Source organism: Equus quagga, chromosome 1, assembly GCF_021613505.1.
Source record: "Equus quagga isolate Etosha38 chromosome 1, UCLA_HA_Equagga_1.0, whole genome shotgun sequence".
Taxonomy (NCBI): Eukaryota; Metazoa; Chordata; class Mammalia; order Perissodactyla; family Equidae; genus Equus; species Equus quagga.
In genome coordinates, this window is record NC_060267.1 from 73847734 (window position 1) to 73869143 (window position 21410).

The following is a 21410-nucleotide window of genomic DNA, read 5'->3' on the forward strand; positions in this document are numbered from 1 at the left end:
TGAGAACCTCTGCGTTAAGGACTAAAGTTGTCTAGGGAAGACAGAAAAGTGGGAGATCTCAGAAGTGAGTTGTGTGTTTGTTTTCAGAGCTATTCAGGAACTTCTGACATGGCAGCACCAGCCAGTTCAAGGAAAATCTGCCCCACTGAGTCCTGGAATCACGATGGGTCCTGATCCTTCTGGGCTGCCCCTTCTCACAATATAATGAAGATCTACCACCAGGAGGATTGATCCAAGGACTTTAGGTTTCAACACAGCAATATCATCATTCAATGAAAACACTAAGTTACGTATTTTATAACAATATCCACCAAGTACTTACAGGCCTAGCATCTTATATAACAATCTTACTTAATCTTTTGAAGTTTTCCTGTTTCTGTCCTGCCTCCCATTATGCAGACAAGGAAATGGAAGCTCGGAGCAACTGAAAACAGCACTCAAGTTGACTCCGCTGCAATGCAGTGGGGTCAGGATTAGAACCTAGGCAGTGAGCACTTCAGAGACAACTGACAGCCCCCGTGCTATTCTGCTCAGCTGTTAGGCTTTTAGCTTTCTACAGAAATAAATACGCATTAGACTTTTACACGGAAAAAAGTTCTTCAAAGCAGTCCATATATTTAAATGGGACTAAATGCATTCCTATTTTTGTTTATTCTTCGTTTCTAAACCCAAGAAAAGTTTTCACCTCTTTTCTAGGTTTGCTAACATCTGTCCTCACAAAGAAAAATAATATAAATGGTTACAACATGGCATCTTTAAGAGAAAAAAGAAAAGCCATCCAACATTGGGAAGAAAATAACAAAATGTTCTCATTCCCGTGTGGTAAGAGTGTAAATTGTACAAACTTTCTGGAGAACATTCAACTAAATAAGTAATCAAGATTCGCAAGGTCTCAGCGAGGAGAGTCAAGATTCACATTAGATAATATGTATCTCAATGCTATTTATAACAGCAAAAAAAGAGAGCAATAAACCCTAAAAGCCCAGTGACTATATAACAATTCCATCATTTGGATCTACTCAACTTTGTGTAGAAAACTCATGTTTTCAAAGATTACTTAATGGCATGGTAACATGCACTAGGTATTTTTTAAAATTATGCAACAAAACTGTACATACTGTATGATCTCAATTGTAAAGTATTAATTAGAATAAAGGATTGGAATAAATAGCATATTCATTGTAATATTTCAGTTCTTCTCCAAATGGTTCAGAATTCTAAATTTTCTTAATTTTAATTTCTTAACTTTTAATTTTCTCTTGCTTTCCCCCGGTGAATATGTGTTACTTTGGTAATCAAGAAAAAAGTAAAAAATATTAAAACAGGATTCTGTACTTAAAGGGGTAAAGGCAGTCTAACAGAATACCTCATTCCTGGAACATCACCTACACTTTAACACTCAACTCAAAACACTCATTTACATAAAACTTTCCCAATTATATTATTAATAAGACTATCTTCCTCCTCTAAATTCCCACGTAGCTTTTCCACACTTCTCTTTTGTTATTTTTTTGTCACCTTTGCCTTTCATAATAATCACCTATGTACATGTGACATCTTTCCTACCAGACTTCAAGCTTTAGGATGGTAGGGTCATATTTGCTTTATAACTGTATCTGCCATAAGGCTTACTCCCATTCTCCCCTGTAGTCATATTTGTAAGCGAGTAAGGATGATACATTTTGGTGTTTGTCATCCCAACACAAGAGGTAACATATGTCATTTGAACTGAATTGGTTTGCCCATAGTTGCAGTGTTCTTTATAGTACCAAAGGGAAAGAACAAGATCCAGTGGGTGGTACCCTAGAAAATAGTTGTTTCCCAGATCTGGGCTCAATATATGTAATAGTCCATCTATCTGAAAACAGTCTGGCCTCTAGCGAGATAAGAGCATTCCCTGCATCCAAGATGTTAGAGCAGAGGCTGACAGCCCATGCATCATTACAACTGTACGAACAGGCCAAGCCTGGCTTTGGAAGAGGGTGTGAATGCCATAATCCTCCTAAGTTTCATCCCACACCTAGTTTGTAGGATTTTACGTTCATCGGTTAAATGAATAATTAAGGTATGAACGCATGGATGGATGAATGAACAGACTAATGGGTTGAATCCTTATATAGGACCCCCAGTTCCATTTCTATAGGCAGACTGTGGGAAAATGCCACTAGTGATGACATAGGCCTATAAAAGAGGCTAAATGGCTCCAAAGAAAACAGTTGAAGTCCTGGGAAAATAGTTCAAAAGACTAATTGTAGCCAGTCACAGGTGGCACTGTCAGGGATGCAGAGCAACAGGTAAAGCATGAAAATTTCGTGTTCTAACATGCGCCAGCTGCATTCTAAGCACTTTAACATATCTCATTTAATTTTCAGAACAACCTCCCCATCAGCGGGGAGAATGATAAGTAATGTTCTCCCCAATCACAGATGCGGAGCAGAAGCTTAGAAAGGTCAAATATATTGCCCAGGTCACAAAGTTTATAAGCCAGCTGACTTGGGGTTTTTAACCCAAGTACACATAAATCCTACTCCTACACTCTTTAGATTATACCATGCTGCCTCCGGAAGAAAATGAAAGAAAAGGGGGGATAGGATATTCTTTATGTAGCCTAGGGACAGCGCCTGATTGATTTATCCTTTTCTGGAAAGGTCTCCATGCAGACACATACAACTGTATCAGGTTAATGCAAAAACAAACGTTGCTTTATCTCCTCTCTTGGGGGGATAAAATTTTCTCCTTAGAATAATATAAAATTACATGCCGACTTGAAAAAAATCTTAGATATGCTACTATTTCTCAAGGTACCTTTATAATAGGTCAGCTGCATTTTCTGTCATTAAATTCAAGGTGACGAATTTTCCTTGGCTGATATTAACAACTAGTGTGGATGTTTCAAATATTTTGAGAGAAAAGTCTATTTAGTTTAAAAATATCAATTTTCTTTAATAGTAAGCTCTTCAGGAGCCAAGAATTTTATCAATCACGGGTCCTCACCCACTGTTTGAACGGTACCAATAATGTGTTCATTTTGGTGGGAAAGGTGAAAAATAGACTTTAGAAGTGAGCAAAGACAGGCTTAATGCCAGGTTTGTATGACTGAACTCTGGATGCCAAAACAAAGACTCTGCTTCAGCAGGTCTGGGCTGGGGCCCGGGAATCAGCCTGTTTAACACGCATCCCAGGTGATTCAGATGCTGGTGGTCCTTGGACCACACTTGGAGAAACACTGATGTAGTGCAGCCCTTCATGGTACCGATGAGGAAATTGTCGTAAAGGTTAAGTGGACTGCCCAAAGTCACAACAACCAGTAAGGAGCAAATCTGGAGTGGACTATATAGTTAATGCCTTTGCAACCACACTACATCACATTTCTTGCTCAGCATTCCGAACATTTTTTTTTTTGGTCCCAGCTCTATAAGCAGCAGCTGCAAAAACATTCATAGCTTACATTTATGTGACACTTCCTATAAAAAGAGCTTTCACAATCATTATATATGATCTTCATAAAAATATATTATCTATATTTGGCAGATGAGGGAACTGAAATTCAGAGAGACTAAGACTCTTGCTTAAAATTTTACATTATTTTAATATAATAATATAGGGAAAGGTAGTAGGACTTAATGAGCCTGGATGATTAGTAAGGATTCAAATGTTAACCATTATTATCATCCTTATTTTTTTTAAATTGAAGAAAGGATGAAAGTAGACTGATAATGTACACTCCAGGAAATACCTTCTCCACAAAAACTGTTACTCTGATTCTGATTTAAATATCTATATTTCTAAAGATCACACAAAAATGTCCTTCAAGTCTAAGCAAAACAATGGGTCAAAATATCCCATAACCGCAATAAGCTACCTTGTAACAAAGCTGCGTATAACATTGTTATTAAAGTTATAAGTCAAACTTCTGAGGACAGCACATTGAACATATAATGGGTTGTAATGTAATAGCAACAAGTCACTTACTATATAATGCATTTTAGACAGATCAATACAAATAAATGAATGTATTTTCCAGTTCTGTATCTAATTTTTCTGATCCTGTTTCTAGTATCTTTTAAATTTATGCATGTTTTAGCAACAGATTTCCTGCCTTAAAAGCGATAGAACCAATTCAGATTGAACTAAAATATGAAGAAATTTCATTCTAGAACGATATCAATCTTATTATCTTAGCAATGTAATAATCTATACTACAGTTAGACTTACTATTCAAATTTGGTTTCTACAACATTCTCTTCCATTCTAAATAAGTTGTTCTTATGTAGTGGTACATGGAAATATGCTATAATAAACGCATAGTGCCTTAGAAATAGTGTTTTTTTAATGAAAACATCTTCACTTTCCCTCCTAAGACATTAGAATTTGCCAAATTAAATAAAGCTAGTGCTCTAATCTATACAACTTTTGCTTAATTGATCATTATATATGTACTTTGTAGTGTGTCCAAATACAGCCTCTCCTATTTTCGTTCAGAAACTCACTGATTCCAGCTCCTCAATTTATAACTTGGCTTTTCCTTCTGGGCTGGGGCAATATACAGAGGAGCATTCCTGGGCACCACGTGCTCAGCAAGGTTAGCAAAGCAAATCCCTGCAATATAACATGGTGAATCACTTGCTGGCTACAGCAAAAGCTTGTCAACTTTTCACTTCATCAGTCTCCTCTGCAGGTCCTATGAAGCTGGGCTCCGAAGTGGCTATCTTCTCTCTCCCGAAAAAAAAAGGAAAATAACTTGAGCAAATGAATTCATGCCTGCCACATGAAGAGAAGCTTTTTGAAGTGAAGAAAATACTCATTTAGAATGAACTCATGGAAAACCCTACTTAAAATGCAGTGTTCTTTGTGTCAACAAAAGTCTCCTTGGACAGGATAAATAGGTGAAGCCATGAATTTCCAGTCTCTCGATGCCAGATTAAATCCCACTTCTTCAAAAAGACCCTGTTATTGCTGTGTCACTCGATTAGAACTTCATATTTGCTTTGGATCATTACAATAACTCCTCTATTGGCTGAGGAGACCTGCCAGGGTTTAAGTACAGCCATGACCACACTCAGTCTAGACACTATCATCTGCATTAAAACACATGAATAAAAAGTAGTTTCTCAGATGCAGAAGGCTCTAGTTTAGACCTCAGAGAAAAAAATATCAAAGGTAGAAAACACAAGAAAAAGAATTGCTTATATGGAAAAACAAATTTCATTAAAATGCTTTTTTCCAAAGAGCATGACAAAGAATATGTAAACGAAGAGAATAATTCAGTATTGAACTGGAAGTATACAACATTACCTGTTCATAATCATCCATAATATCTGAGAACCAAATATAAGATTGCACAAACACGTAAGATATACATCCTTTTATTTCCAGACAACTCAAAATAAAAATCAGAAATATTAAGAAAGTGAAACCTCTTGTGTATTTAAATTGATCTTCAGGATAATATGGAAGCCCGTAATACAAAGAGAAAAATCTATGCCTAAAGAGTTGATTGTCATCTAAAATGCTTTATTTCGCAGCCAATGCTGTGTGTGTGTGTGTGTGTGTGTGTGTGTGTGTGTGTTAGGGTTGTCAAAATGCAGGATGCCCAGTTAAACTTGAATTTCAGATACACAATACTTTCATTAGTATAAGTATGCCCCATGCAATTATTTTTATTTGCTAAATCTGGCAATTCACGCATGTATGTGTGTGTTTATCCTATGTTCATTCTTACTTATTACCTCTGTATCAGGAAATCAACACAATGCTTAGAGTCCAAAAGAATGTAAACCCCTGAAAACAGGATTCTATGTTTCTAGATAGAACAGTAGAATTCAGAGGCAGCTGTTACAACAAAAACAAAAATCAACTATAAACATTCTGAAATCTCCCTACCCACAATGCCGTGAAAGACCGTAAGATGCCACAGAAAACTGTATTCCTCTCATGCTTCAGGTGTACGTGTCCACATTTCCTGGCAACGATCTCTCAGGTCCTGAAATATGTACATGTCACTATAGAGCCCTTCTTACTTTTCACAGGATGTTAATTTGCACACGTAGAAATTCATCTCTGTCCTCATAGGTCAGTAACCATTCAAAACTCATTTGCTTATAAGTGTTTTGATGATACAAATCTGCTAACTTTGGTCACTTCAAAAAAAATGCATTATACCAGTGAAAACACAGGCAAAAAATTTATAAGCACAATGTTGTCTTAAAATTATACAAGCTTTCCCTCCCATCCCTGGCAATTTACATAAGATTTGCACACCTAACAGTTTACTGTCATATCTAAGTGACATATTAAATGCAATATAAGGAAGTGATTGAATATTTAATTTAATTCAAAGTGCAAAGAATATCTAATAGAAATAATTCCTTTGCCTGGGGGTTCATGTGGCAAACTTCTACAAAGCATCTAAGGTATAATTCCAACATCACCTTCATCATGAAGTCTTGCCTGACATTGCCCAATCACAACACAGCACTCCCATAGCACCTTGCATATTTTATTTACCATATTATATTGTATTTATTTATCTATTACGATCTACTTAAATGAGAGCTCTTTGAGAACAGGGTCCATATTTTCATTGATTTTTGCATCCCTACTCCTTAATAGACAACTAGTAGACATTCGATACAGGTTTATTGACAAAATAAACTATTATTAACAAGTTCATGCTGGAACTTAGCCTAAAAACATGTTCTGGACAGGCAGAATGTGAAACTGCTTTACTACAACTATCTAATAACAAATACTCCCTCGAATGAGACTCCTTACAGGTATATTTCTATTCTTACTAGGGAGCCTGTAAAACTCCATCCAGAATAAATGATATATTTCAAGTGTTCATTCAACAGATATCTAGAGTTTGCTAAGTGCTGGGCCCTGTTCTAAGTGCTAGGAAGATAAAGCTCTGCCATCATGGAATGTCCATAAGGACACTCCAAAGAGATTCATGAAGTAGTAGTGAGAGATTAAAGAGGAGAAAACATCCTTCTCTTTGTAAGTGAACAGTGATAAGGCCCAGACTAAAGGAATCATAGGTGATCACACTGTAAAGTTGGGACTGGCTGGAGAAGAGCAACGAGGTCTCATGGGGTCTCATGACTCCAACCAACCATTTGCCATTTCTTCCATTTATGCCAGACACAGTTCTTCACTATTGATCAAAAGGAAAAAGAATGGTTCCCTAAATGATGGTTGGGCTGCCAGCTGTGCCCTAAGCACTGCAGGTCCATCTGAAGAACTGATAGATACTGACGAAGTGGCCTTGTCCATTTCAAAATTCATTTTAATGATCAATACCACTTATTCATCTCTGGAGGGTTACCAGGTGAAGACTGCCATTTCTTTGGTGTTAACAGGACTTTTTTTTACCTAAGGCTAAGGCTTAATAAATAAGATGCAGGCAACTCTGAAGTACAAATGTATCTTTGAAAAAGCAAAGGCCACTCAGAATAACATTTACAGCCTGTTACTAGAGCCAACACCTGGTAAAACGCAATAGTATTTTTATACTGTATCATAGGAATGAAGCACTGCCTCAACCACCAAATCCACTGTGATGTGTATGCTGGCGTGTGGGTGTGTCAGAAAGAAAAGAGGGGAGGAAATGCACGTGTAGACAAGACCTAATAGTAATGATAATACTTGCTACCATTTAGCAAGTGTCGAGCAAGTCACGAGCCAGACTCTGTGCTAAGTGTGCTTTACATGAATCAGCTCATCTAATGCTCACAACCACTTGATGAGAAAGGTCCTACTATCCTTATTTTATTAATTCTAAAACGGGGGCTCAGAGAAGTTAAGTCATTTACTCAGGATTATGAACTAGTAAGTGAGGAGTCAGGATTCAAATTCCCAACTCTGGTCTATTTTCTTCCAAATCTAATCTCTCAGTCCCTACGTAACAGTGATTCCCTGTGGTCTCTATAATTCATTCAAGGAACCTTTGCATCACTTATGACCTTTAATGATAAGGACAAATGACTGTGTAACCTTCACATTGGGACTGACAGGAGTCTCAACTAGACAAGGTCTGAATCACTCTCATCAAGACCTAAAATAAGAAAGAGCTTCGTGTTCTGGCTGCTCTGTCCACACCTGAAAAGGAACTCTGTTAGGTTAATGTGGTATTTTTTGTTTGTTTGTTTCTGTTCAAAAGTTTCTTCTGAGTAAAAATATTTGAATGGAGTCAGGCAACAAAAGGGTATAAAGAGCCGTATTTGAACCTTGTTTTCTCTTTTGACCTGGGCCTAGGATGTGGGGCTTCTGCAGGGGTCTCTCCTGACCACACCCACAGTGCCAAGCCAGCCTTGTGGCTGGTCAAACAACCAAGGTTCTCATAAAAATTCTCTCAGGTTCTTCCTCAAAGAGGCCTTCACAGGGATGCCACAGAGACCCGAGGAGACGTGGGGAGCTTTGATTCCTCTTCAGAGCAACAGGATGTGCAGCTGGTCAACTGTGGCCAGGGAATAAGAGACTCTTGTGTCCACTCCCTTCCCCTAGCAACAGGACCAGCTGAGAAACCTTCCCTTCCTGTCACACAGCTCTCTACAGGAGAGTAAAGAAAAAAAATTCCATTTCTCTGAGACTGTCTTCTATAAAGGGGCCACTCCCTTTAATGGAGGGTAGGACATCTAAAGCTAATTATTAAAGAAGCTGATATGGAGAGAAATCATTGTCCCTTGCTTTTGTTTCAACTCTGTTTCTGTTTTCCACTAGAAAACTCCACATAGCTGATCTATAGTAGTTACTGCCCTTATCTTTCATTTATGGAGTAATAAATGAACTCTAATCTTGGAAATCAAACTGGCCAGCTTCATCCTACACGTGAAGATACAGAGCAATTAATGCACAGAGAAAGTAACCTGCCCAGAATCACCCAGAGAGTTAATGGCAGAGTCAGTAGTAGATGCCAGGGGCATCTCACCTCAATGAATATATGTGGGAGACAAACCTCTCAGATAAAACATAAACTTAACAGAAAACCAAGCTGAATGAAAAACGAATACAACTGCTGTTAAGGTAGCTAACAGGATGCTAATATGTGTAAAAGCCATAAAATGTGCCTCCATTCAGTTTCTGATGACTTTTGTCAAAGCTTCATTACAGAGATTCCCAGTTGGTTTTAAGAGGCCAAATTCAAGGGGACTCTTTCTGGGGCAGCCAGGTACCTTTAAAACCACAATGTTTACACCTCCTCCAGGCTAGCCACATAAATACACTCTGATGTTCATAAGGAAGAAAATGAGGGAAAATGTGGATAGGACTGAACAAGGGGGAGGCATGGGCAGGAAGAACAGCACCTCACGGGAAGGCAGCAAACCTGGATCTTGGTTGGGCCACCAGCTAACTCAGACCTAAATTTCTCAATGACCTTCAGAGTTTCAGTCTACTTGTGGGACTAGAGAGTTGGATGGTGTGATTTTTAAAGACCCTTTCAGCTCAAAAATTCTAAGTCTAGACAGACCCTTGCATTAAAAAAAGATGAAAGTCCTTCTCCGTTATCCTTACACATGGAACAAGTCCATTGTTGAGCTCTGCATTTAAAAGGCCAAAGGAAAATGTATAAACAAACAGAAAGTAGAGCCTACAAAGAGGGTTGACCAGAAGAGTATTGGTGTGTGCCTTTTGTCCCAGTGTCCCGACCACTAAGTGCCTGTTGTCACTACCAAAAGGGTCTCAGTTTGGATGATAAACCATATTGTTACACCTATAAGGAATTGGTATTCTTTATCTTGGGGAATTCTTCAGCATCGCTGACCACCTACAGGCAGAAGTCCAAACTCCTTAGTATGTTATGAAGGCTTTGGCTCACCAGCCAAAACTCCAACTGGCACACCCACTGTCTGCTAATCATACCTAACTGCTTTCAGCTCCTCCAAGGTGACAACCATTGCTCCTGCTATTGCTTAGCTCTCCTCCACTATCACCCTACAGGATGGCTAGCTCAATTTTGCCTCCTCTAGGAAGCCCTCTCTTCTCTCCACTCAAAATTACTCCACCCACAACTCTACTAGCACATGGACCTATTTTTTTTACAGCTCTGTCTTAGTCTCCTCTACTATACCATAGGCTCCATAAAGAATGGATATTACCTTATTCATCTTTTTATCCTTTAGCACACAATTAGCACTCAACAGCATGTTTGCTGAACTAAATTGAAAAGAGAAGTATGTAAAGATTTGCATGGGCTTAACCTCATCAGGTCCCCCAACTATTATGACCACCAGTCATAGGTTCTTGCATCGTCTGTGGAGATTCAGTGGCTGTGATGGAAAGTCATGGGCTACAACAACCCTACAGCTGAATTCCAGTTCTGCAGCTTACAAAAAGTGATCTTGGTCAAGTTACTTACCCTATCTTAACCCAGTTCCTTTATATAAAATGGGAGATATCCAACTCTCCTTGGTATAAAGTTATAAACAGTGCACAAAGAGTAGTGCCAAGTATTGACCCTGGCACAGGTAATAGGAGGCAATTTAGCTTCAGCGGGTGATCATTTGCAGCCAGAACATATTAAACTAGAAAACGAGTGTCTCCCTCTTCTTTCCCAAAGAGAGAAGACCCACCTGAGTTTATTTTGCTTTTTGTCCCTCACTCTCCCCCTGGGCTCGGATGCAAAAACCTCTACACTGTAACCTGGCTTTCCTCTTTCTAATCATTCGCAGCAGAAGTGTCATCGCAAGGAACAGAGCAGGAAAGGCAAGGACTTATAACTCAGGACAGACTGGTCAAATAAGGAAGAACAGCGACTGCCACTCTGATTCAACTATGGAACAGACTCAAAAGGAATTCTTGGTAAAATGTCAAGTAGGGAGAATTCAAGCCTGGGGAAGGGTAACATGACTTCATGCTGGGACAATGAAGCTTCAAGTTAACTACACCTGGAACAAACCACTCCTTCAATCAGAAGCAGTCAGTTACTAGTGCTCCAACACCAAACAGTGGAAAAGGGCCGACGAAATGAGAGTCATGAGCTTCACCATCAGAAGCAAGAGGAGGAAAGGAATGCTCTCTCGAAGCTTTCTTCTACCCAGGAAACAAAGCCCAGGCAGCTAGGCTTCATCAACGGAAACAAATGGGATCACAATGTTTCAATTTAATAGGGCAGCACTCTTCAAACGTTACCACAAAATACAGCATGTGCTAGTAGTTGTTTTATTATAGAGAGGCAGGATAGCATAGAGGTAAAAAATGCATGGGCTCAGGAACCACAGCCTGAAATGAATTACCTAAACTTTCTGTGCCTCAGTTGTCACCTCTGGAAAATGAGATTAACAAATAGATAATGAATGGGACCTATATGCCATAGGGTTGCTAAAGTAGAGTAATGCTGGTCACATGATTAATGCTACATGAGTGTTTGACAAAAATAAATATTAAGATTCAGTACTCACTCAAAAGCAGCTTATATGCCATCTTGTGCTTCAAAACTGCTACTGGTATTGCCATCATAAATCTCAAAGATGTCTTTATCCTGTTGACTCCTAGGAACTTGACTTGTTGATCAACGAATCCTTTTGTTGATCGTGAGGACCGAACAGGTCTAAAACCCGAAGGTCACTTCGACATGGTGAAATGGAAACTGAAGGTTTTCTACACAGTTAATCAAACCGTCACCATGTCCAGAATAAAGGAAAGTAAACTAAACAATATTTATTGAGCATCCATTGTGGCCAGTCACTTTCCAAGCTGTTGTATTTGATCGGAAGGCACAAAATGTGCTAGGATTGTAGTTAGCTTTGGCTCCTGCCACACGGCTGAATAAAGTGGGACGAGCTTAGTGAATTCACTATGGCTCTCTCTGGTCCTCAGTTCTGAAGGCTCAAAAAACTTGCTTTTGTCACCCCATCCATTTACTCAACAGTTATTTAATGAGCACCTACTTTGCGTCAGATATTATGATAGGTAATGTGGAGAAAATGCACAGCACATCATTACAATTCCTGCCTGCCGTCACAAAGCAGACAATCTGGCAGAGAAGACAGACATTAAAAACTAAACATGCAGGGCTGGCCCTGTGGTGGAGTGGTTAAGTTCGCATGCCCCGTTGCAGGTGGCCCAGTGTTTCATTGGTTCGAATCCTGGGAGCAGACATGGCACTGCTCATCAAACCACGCTGAGGCAGCGTCCCACATGCCACAACTAGAAGGACCCACAACGAAGAATATACAATTATGTACTGGGGTGCTTTGGGGAGAAAAAGGAAAAAATAAAATCTTTAAAACAAAAAAAGATTGTCAGGAAATGTGAAAAGCGTATAAAAAAAAAACAAAACTAAACATGCAACCAAAAACCTCAATTGTCAATAAACTAACTTACAAAGAGAAGAGCTTCAAGTAGACTAGAATTTTTGTTCCTCCAAGACCCACCCATCTCTTCCACACACTCATGACCACACAGAATTCAAGCAGTGGAGTACATTGCATGAATGGTATTAGGCATCACCTTGACAAACATCTGACTGTTTAGCATTGTAAATTCCCTATTCTAAACTTTCCAACCACCCACCACCTCACCCTGCCGTTTCTCCCATTTTTGCTACTTTTCTCAAAAAGGCTGCAGTCCATTATTCAATTTCTCCTTCCTATATTATAATCACATACACCTCTTGCCTCACCAAATTTCTTCACCTATCACCCTGATTACAGTTTTCCATGTTCTAAAATTTTTTCCATCACACATCTCTGGATATAACTCTATTTATTCCAGAGGTAGTTACAAGGATTCAATCTTGTGGAGTCTACTAGTTTAAGCCTCAGAGGGCAACATTATTTCTGTTATTTTCAAGTTTGGGGTTGGCGTGGTGGGGCAGAGGGCATTTAGGGCAGATGTACACTGAAATCGTTGCCCCATAAACCCTCAAAATATTTCTCATTTAACCTGCAAAACAACGCAACGAGGCACAACAGTTAATTTTCTATGAATCATGAAGCATCCTGCACATCGGATTATGCTGGGCATTATACAAAGGTCAAAATTAAAACAAGAACTCAGCCGGTTCATAGTCCAAGTTCAATAGGCATTTTCTGCTGGCGGTTCTATGAATCATAAGCAGCACTCTGGTAATACAAAAAGCACACTCATATGAAACATCTCAACCAACATTCAGATCATCAGCAAAGAAATCAATATTTGAGTCAAAACAGAAGTAAACTTTCTCATATTACTTAATTTCATTCAAAAATAGCACCCACGGCATACTCAGATGTGTTTCATCTATATCACGGAAAATACATCCTTGTGGCACAGGTATGCTCAAGGTTTTTATTGATAATTAAACATATAGGGGGACTATTTTTGTACTTCCACTGAACTTCATTGGATGGAATAAGACAATCTCACATCTGAGGTGATGGGGGCCAAGTGGGGATATAAGCTAAGAGTGCCAGTTAGTTACAGGCAGGGCTTCAGTTGTATCAGCAATTATAAGGCCTGTCCTTATTCTTACAGGTGTACAAGAGGGTCAAAATCAGGATACCCAGAAATGATGTCCATGAAGCATTTGCTCTAAGCAAACCAGATGGCACCGTCACATCAACTAGAATGTTAATTTATTTAGTGATATTTAGGGCTCTCTTTCCACTGACTAAAATTAATGTAACTCCTAGTTTCAGAGGTGCCACACAATCCCAGGTTGTATTCACTCAACTCTGATTTACAAATTGGAGCAAAGAGAATTAGAGGAACTTTCCACTGAATTTCCATGGGGAAAGATGAAATGCTAAAAGAATTTTAAAAGGATTTTTTAAATGCGATCAAATGTTAACCTGAATAGAGTTGGTGGAGAAAATGTAATTCAATAGGGTAATTATTTAAACAAATTCTCACTGGGTAAACTTTTTAAAAAGGCACTCTAAGCTCCAAAAGAAATGTTCTGTGTCTCTCCTTTTCGTGGATACATCTCCAGGGGTCAGCACAGGGCCTGGAATTTATTAGCTGCTCTTTAACTATTTTCTGGGTACATAAATGAATAAATAAATATTTTCCTCCTGATCATTACCATAAATTTTTCATCCAGGAAAAATAATGGTTATTTAAAGGCAACAGTTATTTGAGTGCACATAAAAGAATAAAATCTTGCTCTTCACCTTGAATTATGAATTAACTTCCACTACTACAAACAGAAAATTAATGAAAAAAAAGTTTTCATAAGGATGACAGTCACAGAATGCTATTAATTCCAATTCATTTTGTGCGGGAAATATAAATCCTTGAAATATTTACCTACATCTAAGTAGTAATAATTACAAAATATGAGAGAGATCTAGAAAGAGGCTCATAAAAATAACTTCATATGAAAGCATATTCATACTATATAAAAGCAAATTCTAAATGAAAATCTGTAAGAAAGAGACCACAAGGAAAAGGTTCCACAATTTGGGCTGTAAGGAAACCTTTCAAAAGCTGGTATTTTGAATACTTGATAGCCAAACTCATCAATGACACCTTTCACGTTATCATTTATACCACATCACCGAGACACGTATTTCCATAAAGCCAGTTCTGTAATTGTACAAAGACTGTTATACTAACTTCGTCACAGACATTTGATACAAAGCTGCCTCATCCCCTTATACTTCCAACATATATACCTGGCAAATATTCACATTGTCGTTTACCACTATCATAAACTACCGTGGTATATATTAAGACAATGAGAATAAGTTACAGTCAAGACAAAACTTACCAAGCACAATGACCACAGTCTTCAGAAGACTCATCATGGTATCCCGATTCCGCCGGGGTCCAGAACTATGCCGAGACATTCTCATAGTCCTCTGGCGAACATAGCCAAAGATATGAGCATAGAGAACCACCATTACGACAAAGGTCACCAAGTTGAAAATGGCCCAGAAAACTAAGTAAGAGTCACTGTAGAGAGGTGCCATGTTGGAACAATTTTCAATATCACAGATGCAGTTCCAGCCCACACTGGGTATGGCACCCATAACAATGGCCATAGTCCAAATGACCACAATCACCACCACTACCCGCCGGTTGCTCATCCGTGTGTGCAGCTGCATGCGGAAAACCGTGATGTGCCTCTCGATTGCAATAGCCAGTAAGTTGGCCACAGATGCCGTCAGGCTAGTGTCAATGAGGCCCTGACGGAGGAGCCACGTGCTGACCGTCAGTCTCCGAGTATTAGGTCCTGTGTTGAACATTAGGTAGAAGTAGGCCAACCCAGCAAAGAAGTCCGCAGCAGCCAGATTAGCCATTAAGTAATAAATAGGAAAATGGAAACGGCGGTTGACATAGATTGCCACCATGACCAGTAGGTTGGCCAACATGATGAAGATACAGACGGTGATTCCAAGTCCCATCACCAGCTTGCTGACTGTGTTCCACTCTGTGGCAAGATACTTTCCACTCCGGTTATAAAAGAAGGCGATGGACTCATTGTAGAAGCACTGTGGTTCATTCATGGCTGTGAACTAAAGGAGGAAAGACGGGAAAAAAAAAAATAAGAAACCACTGATCCAAATTTAAAGACGTTGTATAGACAACACAAGACTTCTATGGTGGCAAAAATGTGGCAAAAAAAAAGCAAAGAATTTGAAAATCTGATCCTGCGTAAGGTTCTATGATTATGGTGAAACCCCAAGGTTTCTCACTGTATTACTGTCCTCAAGATTAAAGACAGTTGGAGTTAAATAAATGACAAGGTTTGTGCTTGGTGATTGCATGTCATTGAAGTCTACTAGAAAAGCCACATGGCCCAGAAATCTTGCTTAAAATACACGAGACAGATGGGAATTGTGCAGAGCATTGCAACTGGAATATTTACTATAATGAAATCTATTTTGACCTGTTATTTAGGGAATCTGTAAACATAGTTGGTTTATAGATAGGGTACTATTGCCCCATTATTCTGCATTTCTGTTCTCAGATAGTATGTTCAGTCTGTGACATTTTGTAAAGCAAGTCCCCACAAGGACCATCAGTCTTGACATTTCAAAGAGGTCACTATGCATCAAAGCTTTTCTGCTCAAAGCCAGCATTTGCTGTTCAACATTCCTGTGGTCAGCACTGTCTACCCCCACGACTCTTTATCCCCAGAATAGCGTTCGTCAACCAACCTATGACGTTGGAGAACTTTTTTCCTTTTCGAGGACATAAGAAATATGTTACCTAATGTAACCTCCAAAGAGAAGTTGACACTTTGACACTGATCTACAAAAAGTGAAGTATACTTAGATTAGATAAAGCATATCTTTTAAAATGGGGAGTGATAATGTTTTATTAGGTGTTTTCTTATTTTTCAACATCATCAGTTAGAATATATTTGCTTATTAATCATTTATACTCTCACTTGAATCCAAGAAGGATGGAGGAACTTTGTAATAGAATAACATAGGTACAAAACAAAACTATTAAAACAAAATTAGAAAATAAAACATAAAGGAGAAACTAGAAAATTACAAATAGATTCACTTTTCCTGAAGCCTTAAGTTTGTCTGAGACTCCTAGAATTAGAAAATATTTCTTGAAGACGGCTCACATTGTAGCTTTTCCTTTTTATCTTACACTGTTTAATAAACTACTTAGCAAACATGACAATTTTAACCACGATTTTTGATCAAATATTCCACTGAATATGCACAGGTTGCGCACAAACGTTTACCAAACACTGAAATCTCCAAAACAACGTGAAACGCTTATCGAATGGTTAGTCTTCTGACTTGTCCAGACATCTAGAGTCACCTTCCTCATTTAGACTTTAACAGCTTTTAGATCATGATTCTATCACTACACTTACCATGTTGTATAATTATTTATCGCTTTACTTGTCTGTTTCTTAAAGACATCATAGCCCAGGGGAAGAGTGGAGACCTCAACTTTGACATCTTGGTATCTTACGGACCTTCCACAGAGTCTCATTCATTGGAGACCTGAGAATTCAGCTTGTAGTGTTCCATTCCACCCAAAATCTTGCCATTACTCTGGGTAACTCAGCTGCCCACTCCCATGGCCACACCCTGGACTTTGTAAACCACTCAAAACTTTCTTTGGAAATAATTAATTATACATTTTAATGACTCACCACACTTCCCATTCTTCCAATTTTTCCATCTGATTTCAGCTGATATATCAGCTCTTTGAAGTCATCTGTTTCCTTAAGCATCCTACTTTTTCCCAGTGGACTACCCTCCCCAGCTTCCCCTTTTTCCTTATCCAGCTTAGATTTCTTAGTATATCGTTTCAACCTCTTTACTGCTAATACATAAAAGCATTCTTTTTTTAATAACTTTGAGGTCAGATGTCCTTCAGAATTCCATTTTTTTCTGGTTTTAGAACAGTTACACAGTACATAATCAATATATCACATCCCCATTGAAATTTAAGGCAGCAGTTCATAATCATACAAATTAATTTCGAAAGCAAAATATATGAATATATACATTAAATTTGATAAATAAAGGTTATAAATAGCCTCAAATCATTCAGAGCAGGTTTTGCCACTGCGTTATGAAAAAATGTTCAGTTTTCAGATCCTCTTGAATTTTATAATTTCAGATAAGCAGGGACCTTTATCTTTTAACCTACTTGCCCCCCTGTACTTCGATAACAATTTTTTAGAATAACACCAGTCTTGGATGAATACCGTTGGTTGCCATTTCTATACCTACACCAAGGCTTCTGAGAAGTGTTGGAGAAAATTAACATACCTGGTAGATTGATTCTGGTATACATTCATGATGTCTAACATCAACAGAGACTTCAATGCCACAAGAAATCTGGTTTCCCCCTTAATTATTATTCTATATTTTCTCCACAGTGACTATTTTAAACTTATCTACTGCTTTCTTTTGAGCCCCATCTTCCCTCTCCCCATCAGCAACTGCCAAAAGAGGGAAATAGAAAGCATCAGATTGGAACTCCTTCACCTTTCTCCCACCAAAAAGACAAAATTACCTATTCAAGAATCTACCCTTTCTCCCTTTTCCATTACAATGGAAAATATGTACCCTTTGCCATCCAAATGTTCTGAATCCCATCCATTCCTACTATTTCGAGAAACTTGTTGTATAAATTGCTTCTTTTCTCCTCCTTTTACCTTCAAATCCCCCCTCACTCCTCCTCTCCCCTCCCCTGAATCTTTCCTACACACATTCTAGTAAGTTTACTGTATGTCACCTTCAAATGAATAAGTCCCACATGACTTCATGTTCGCCTTCTAGCTTTGATTGTTTTTCTCCTTCACAGCCAATTGCCCTCTCGTGTCTCCCTCTGCTAATTTCTCAGTTAAGCTTCTATCCCCTCCTCCTCCATCAAACCCACGCTAGTCAAATTCTTGAGTTCCATGTAACTTCCCAAAGTCACACCAATCTTGTGGCTATTCCAATGGCAACTTATCAGTCCTCACCTTACTGACCTCCTCAGAGCATTAGATGAATGCCTGAGAGGCTCTTTTTAGAAAATTCTCTTTCTTTGACATTCATGACATATCCTCCTTGGTTTGGATCCGTCTCTCTGGCTGGTCCTTCTCAGCCATTTCTGAGGGTTCCCTATCATCATCTGCACAATATCAACTCTTCTACACTATTTATATTCTCACTCAACACACTTTCACTAGGTTTTCTAATATGTCCTCTAAGATTTCAATTATCTTATGTATTCCAACTACTCTCATATCTATATATTTAATCCATACTTCTTTCCTGAGTTCTAGGCAAATATCAAATTGCCTACTAGTATCTCTAAATGACTACCTCGCAAGTACTTCAGTCTCTGTGTTCAAAACCAAACTCAAAGTCATAATCATCCTCACGAGCCCCAACTTGTTTCCTCTACCTTCTCTGTTCCAGAGGCTAGAGAACCACTATTCAGTGGCCTACGTGTTAAACCTGGGAATTTCTTCTTCTCCTCATAGGCTCCTCATTTAATCAATAACCAAATCTTGTAGATTCTCCTTCCTAAGTATCTACTCAACCTGTCTACTTCATCCCATCATCATGGCCACTAGCATCATTACTATGCTGGCTTCCTAAATGTTCTTTCCACCCAGCACCAATCTCCTCTCTAGCAACCTTTCTAAAACAAAGTTGACCAAGCTGTTTCCCAACTGAAAATGCTTCAATGACTACACGTGCGCTTGAGATAAAAATCTAAACTCTTCAACCACCTTATCAGGCCTCACTTGCCTCTCTAGCCTCAACCTGAGCTATTAATAACTCCAAACTCTGCTTCAGCTCGGTTTAAAGTGCTGTGCTCTCTCCGACACCTCTGGTTGTCAGCCTCAGTGACGAGGGTGGTTTTCTGCACCAGAATCAACCAGAGGGTTTGTAAAATACAGATTCCCGTCCACATCGCAAGAATTTCTGATTTTTCTACATCCTTTGTAGAAAGGAAACTTGTAAAATATAAACACTTTTGGGATCTGATGTAATAGATCTGAGGTGGGGCCCCAGGTGATACCAATGCTGCTGGTCCAGGGACGACACTTTGAGTACCACTGGCCTACATCAACCTTCCTCCGATTTTAACCTCATACTCACTCTTCATCCATCAGTGGAAATGTTATTCTTTCTAGTCTTTCTCCCTAGACCTTCCCAACTCTGGGCAAGGTGTTTCCTACCACAGTTCCCTGCATTTCCCCTGTAACAACACTTACCACACTGTATCATATTTGCTTAATTATCTATTGATACCTCCCCACATAAAGCTATAAACCCTGAGGACAGATAAGGATGACAAAGTAAGAAAAAATAAAAATTGTCTTTTTAAGCCACAATAGGCTAAGATGAATAAAACTGATGGATTTTTTCTAACGGTATTCCACATGATGAGTCAGCAAATGGTACGTGACCGAGTCCTATGCCATCTCTTATCTCTCAAAAATTGAGTAGTGATACCATAAAAACCATATCATATTTAATAACATAACTTACATGATTTTTTGGAACCTTGGGGTTTTTTTTCAGGGGTGTCTTTTTTTGGTTTTTTTTTTTTTTTTTTGGTGAGGAAGATTGGCCATGAGCTAACATCTTATTGTCAATCTTCCTCTTTTTTGCTTGAGGAAGATTGACCCTGAGCTACCCATGCCAATCTTTCTCTATTTTATATGTAGGACACCACCACAGCACGGCTTGACAAGCAGCGTGTAGGTCAACCCCAGGATCTGAACGCGCAAACCTTGGGCCACCAAAGCAGAACACGCAAACTTAACCACTATGCCATCAGATTGGCCCCTAAACCTTATTTTTATCATCTGTGAAATGAGTAAATTGGGCTAAGTTATACAGTAGGTGTATTTCAGATTTAAAATTCTATAGTAAGAGAATTCTGAGTAAGAACTCTATATTTCATAAAAATTGCCTGATAAACATTAAAACAGAAGAAAATATATCAGCCATTATAAATAGTAAGGGTGAAATATACCTGAGAAAAAGTCAGAGGAATTTCAGCTAGATTTAGTATAACAAGACTGAACTGAAAGAAGAATTAAATCTCCTCTGCTAGCATCTGCAAAAAGCAGATCTGGAGAATAAGTGAAGAAGACCCTGGCCAAGTCTCCAACAGTAGTCAGCAGTGTGGTGTGAACGGGCTTTCTTACTTCTTCAGGACCCGAAGGATTTAGGCAGAAACCTACATCGAGCTCTGGGAAAATCCAATTCAACTGTGATGGGACTCTAAACCATTAAGGTAGCCATGACTATAATGATACAGCAAACAGAGAAACATTATCAGGGGCCAGCCCCGTGGCTGAGTGGTTAAGTTCCCACTCCACCTCAGTGGTCCAGGTTTGGTCAGTTCAGATCCTGGGCACAGAGCTACACACCGCTCATCAGGCCATGCTGTGGCAGCATCCCACATAGAAGAACTAGAATGACTTACAACTATGATATACAACTACGTACTGGGGCTTTGTGAGAAAAAAAAAAAAAGAGGAAGATTGGCAACAGATGTTAGCTCAGAGCCAATCTGCCTCACCAAAAAAGAAGCATACCTTAAAAAAAAAGAAAAGGAAGACACTCATATTTCGTTTGAAAAGAAAAAAAGGGGAAAAACATTATCAAACACAATGCCGATCTCAAAGGAGACGACCATACTGAAGAATAATAGAAAACATTTCCCCTTGAAGCAGATTCGTGAGGAAAGAAGAAAAGGAAAAAGAAAAAGATTAAATTATACGATATTTCTAATTCGTATTCTCAATATGCTTTGTTAGAGTGCTAGCATTGAAAACAGAACAAGTTGTTATGAAGACAAAAAAAAATCCAGTAAAAACTACACTACACGGAGATTATCTAAATTTCCTGTTGCCACTGTAACAAATTTAGTAGTTTAAATAATAAAATTTATTATTTTATAGTCTTGGAGGTCAGAAGTCGAAAGTGGGTCTCACTGGGCTACAATCAAGGGGTTGGTAGGGCTGTCTTTCTTACCAGAGGCTCTAGAGA

The 21410-nt window shown here is 38.7% G+C and overlaps 1 protein-coding gene across 6 annotated transcripts in view; it reads right to left on the minus strand.

Moving 5' to 3' along the window:
- LPAR1 (lysophosphatidic acid receptor 1) overlaps positions 1–21410 on the minus strand; it is a 133526-nt gene that overhangs the window by 40398 nt on the left and 71718 nt on the right. For all 6 annotated transcript variants that reach the window (XM_046643277.1, XM_046643270.1, XM_046643297.1 and 3 more), the window contains one exon: positions 14693–15440. In XM_046643277.1, coding sequence (XP_046499233.1) covers positions 14693–15440 — 748 coding nt within the window. The remainder of the gene's footprint in view (positions 1–14692; positions 15441–21410) is intronic.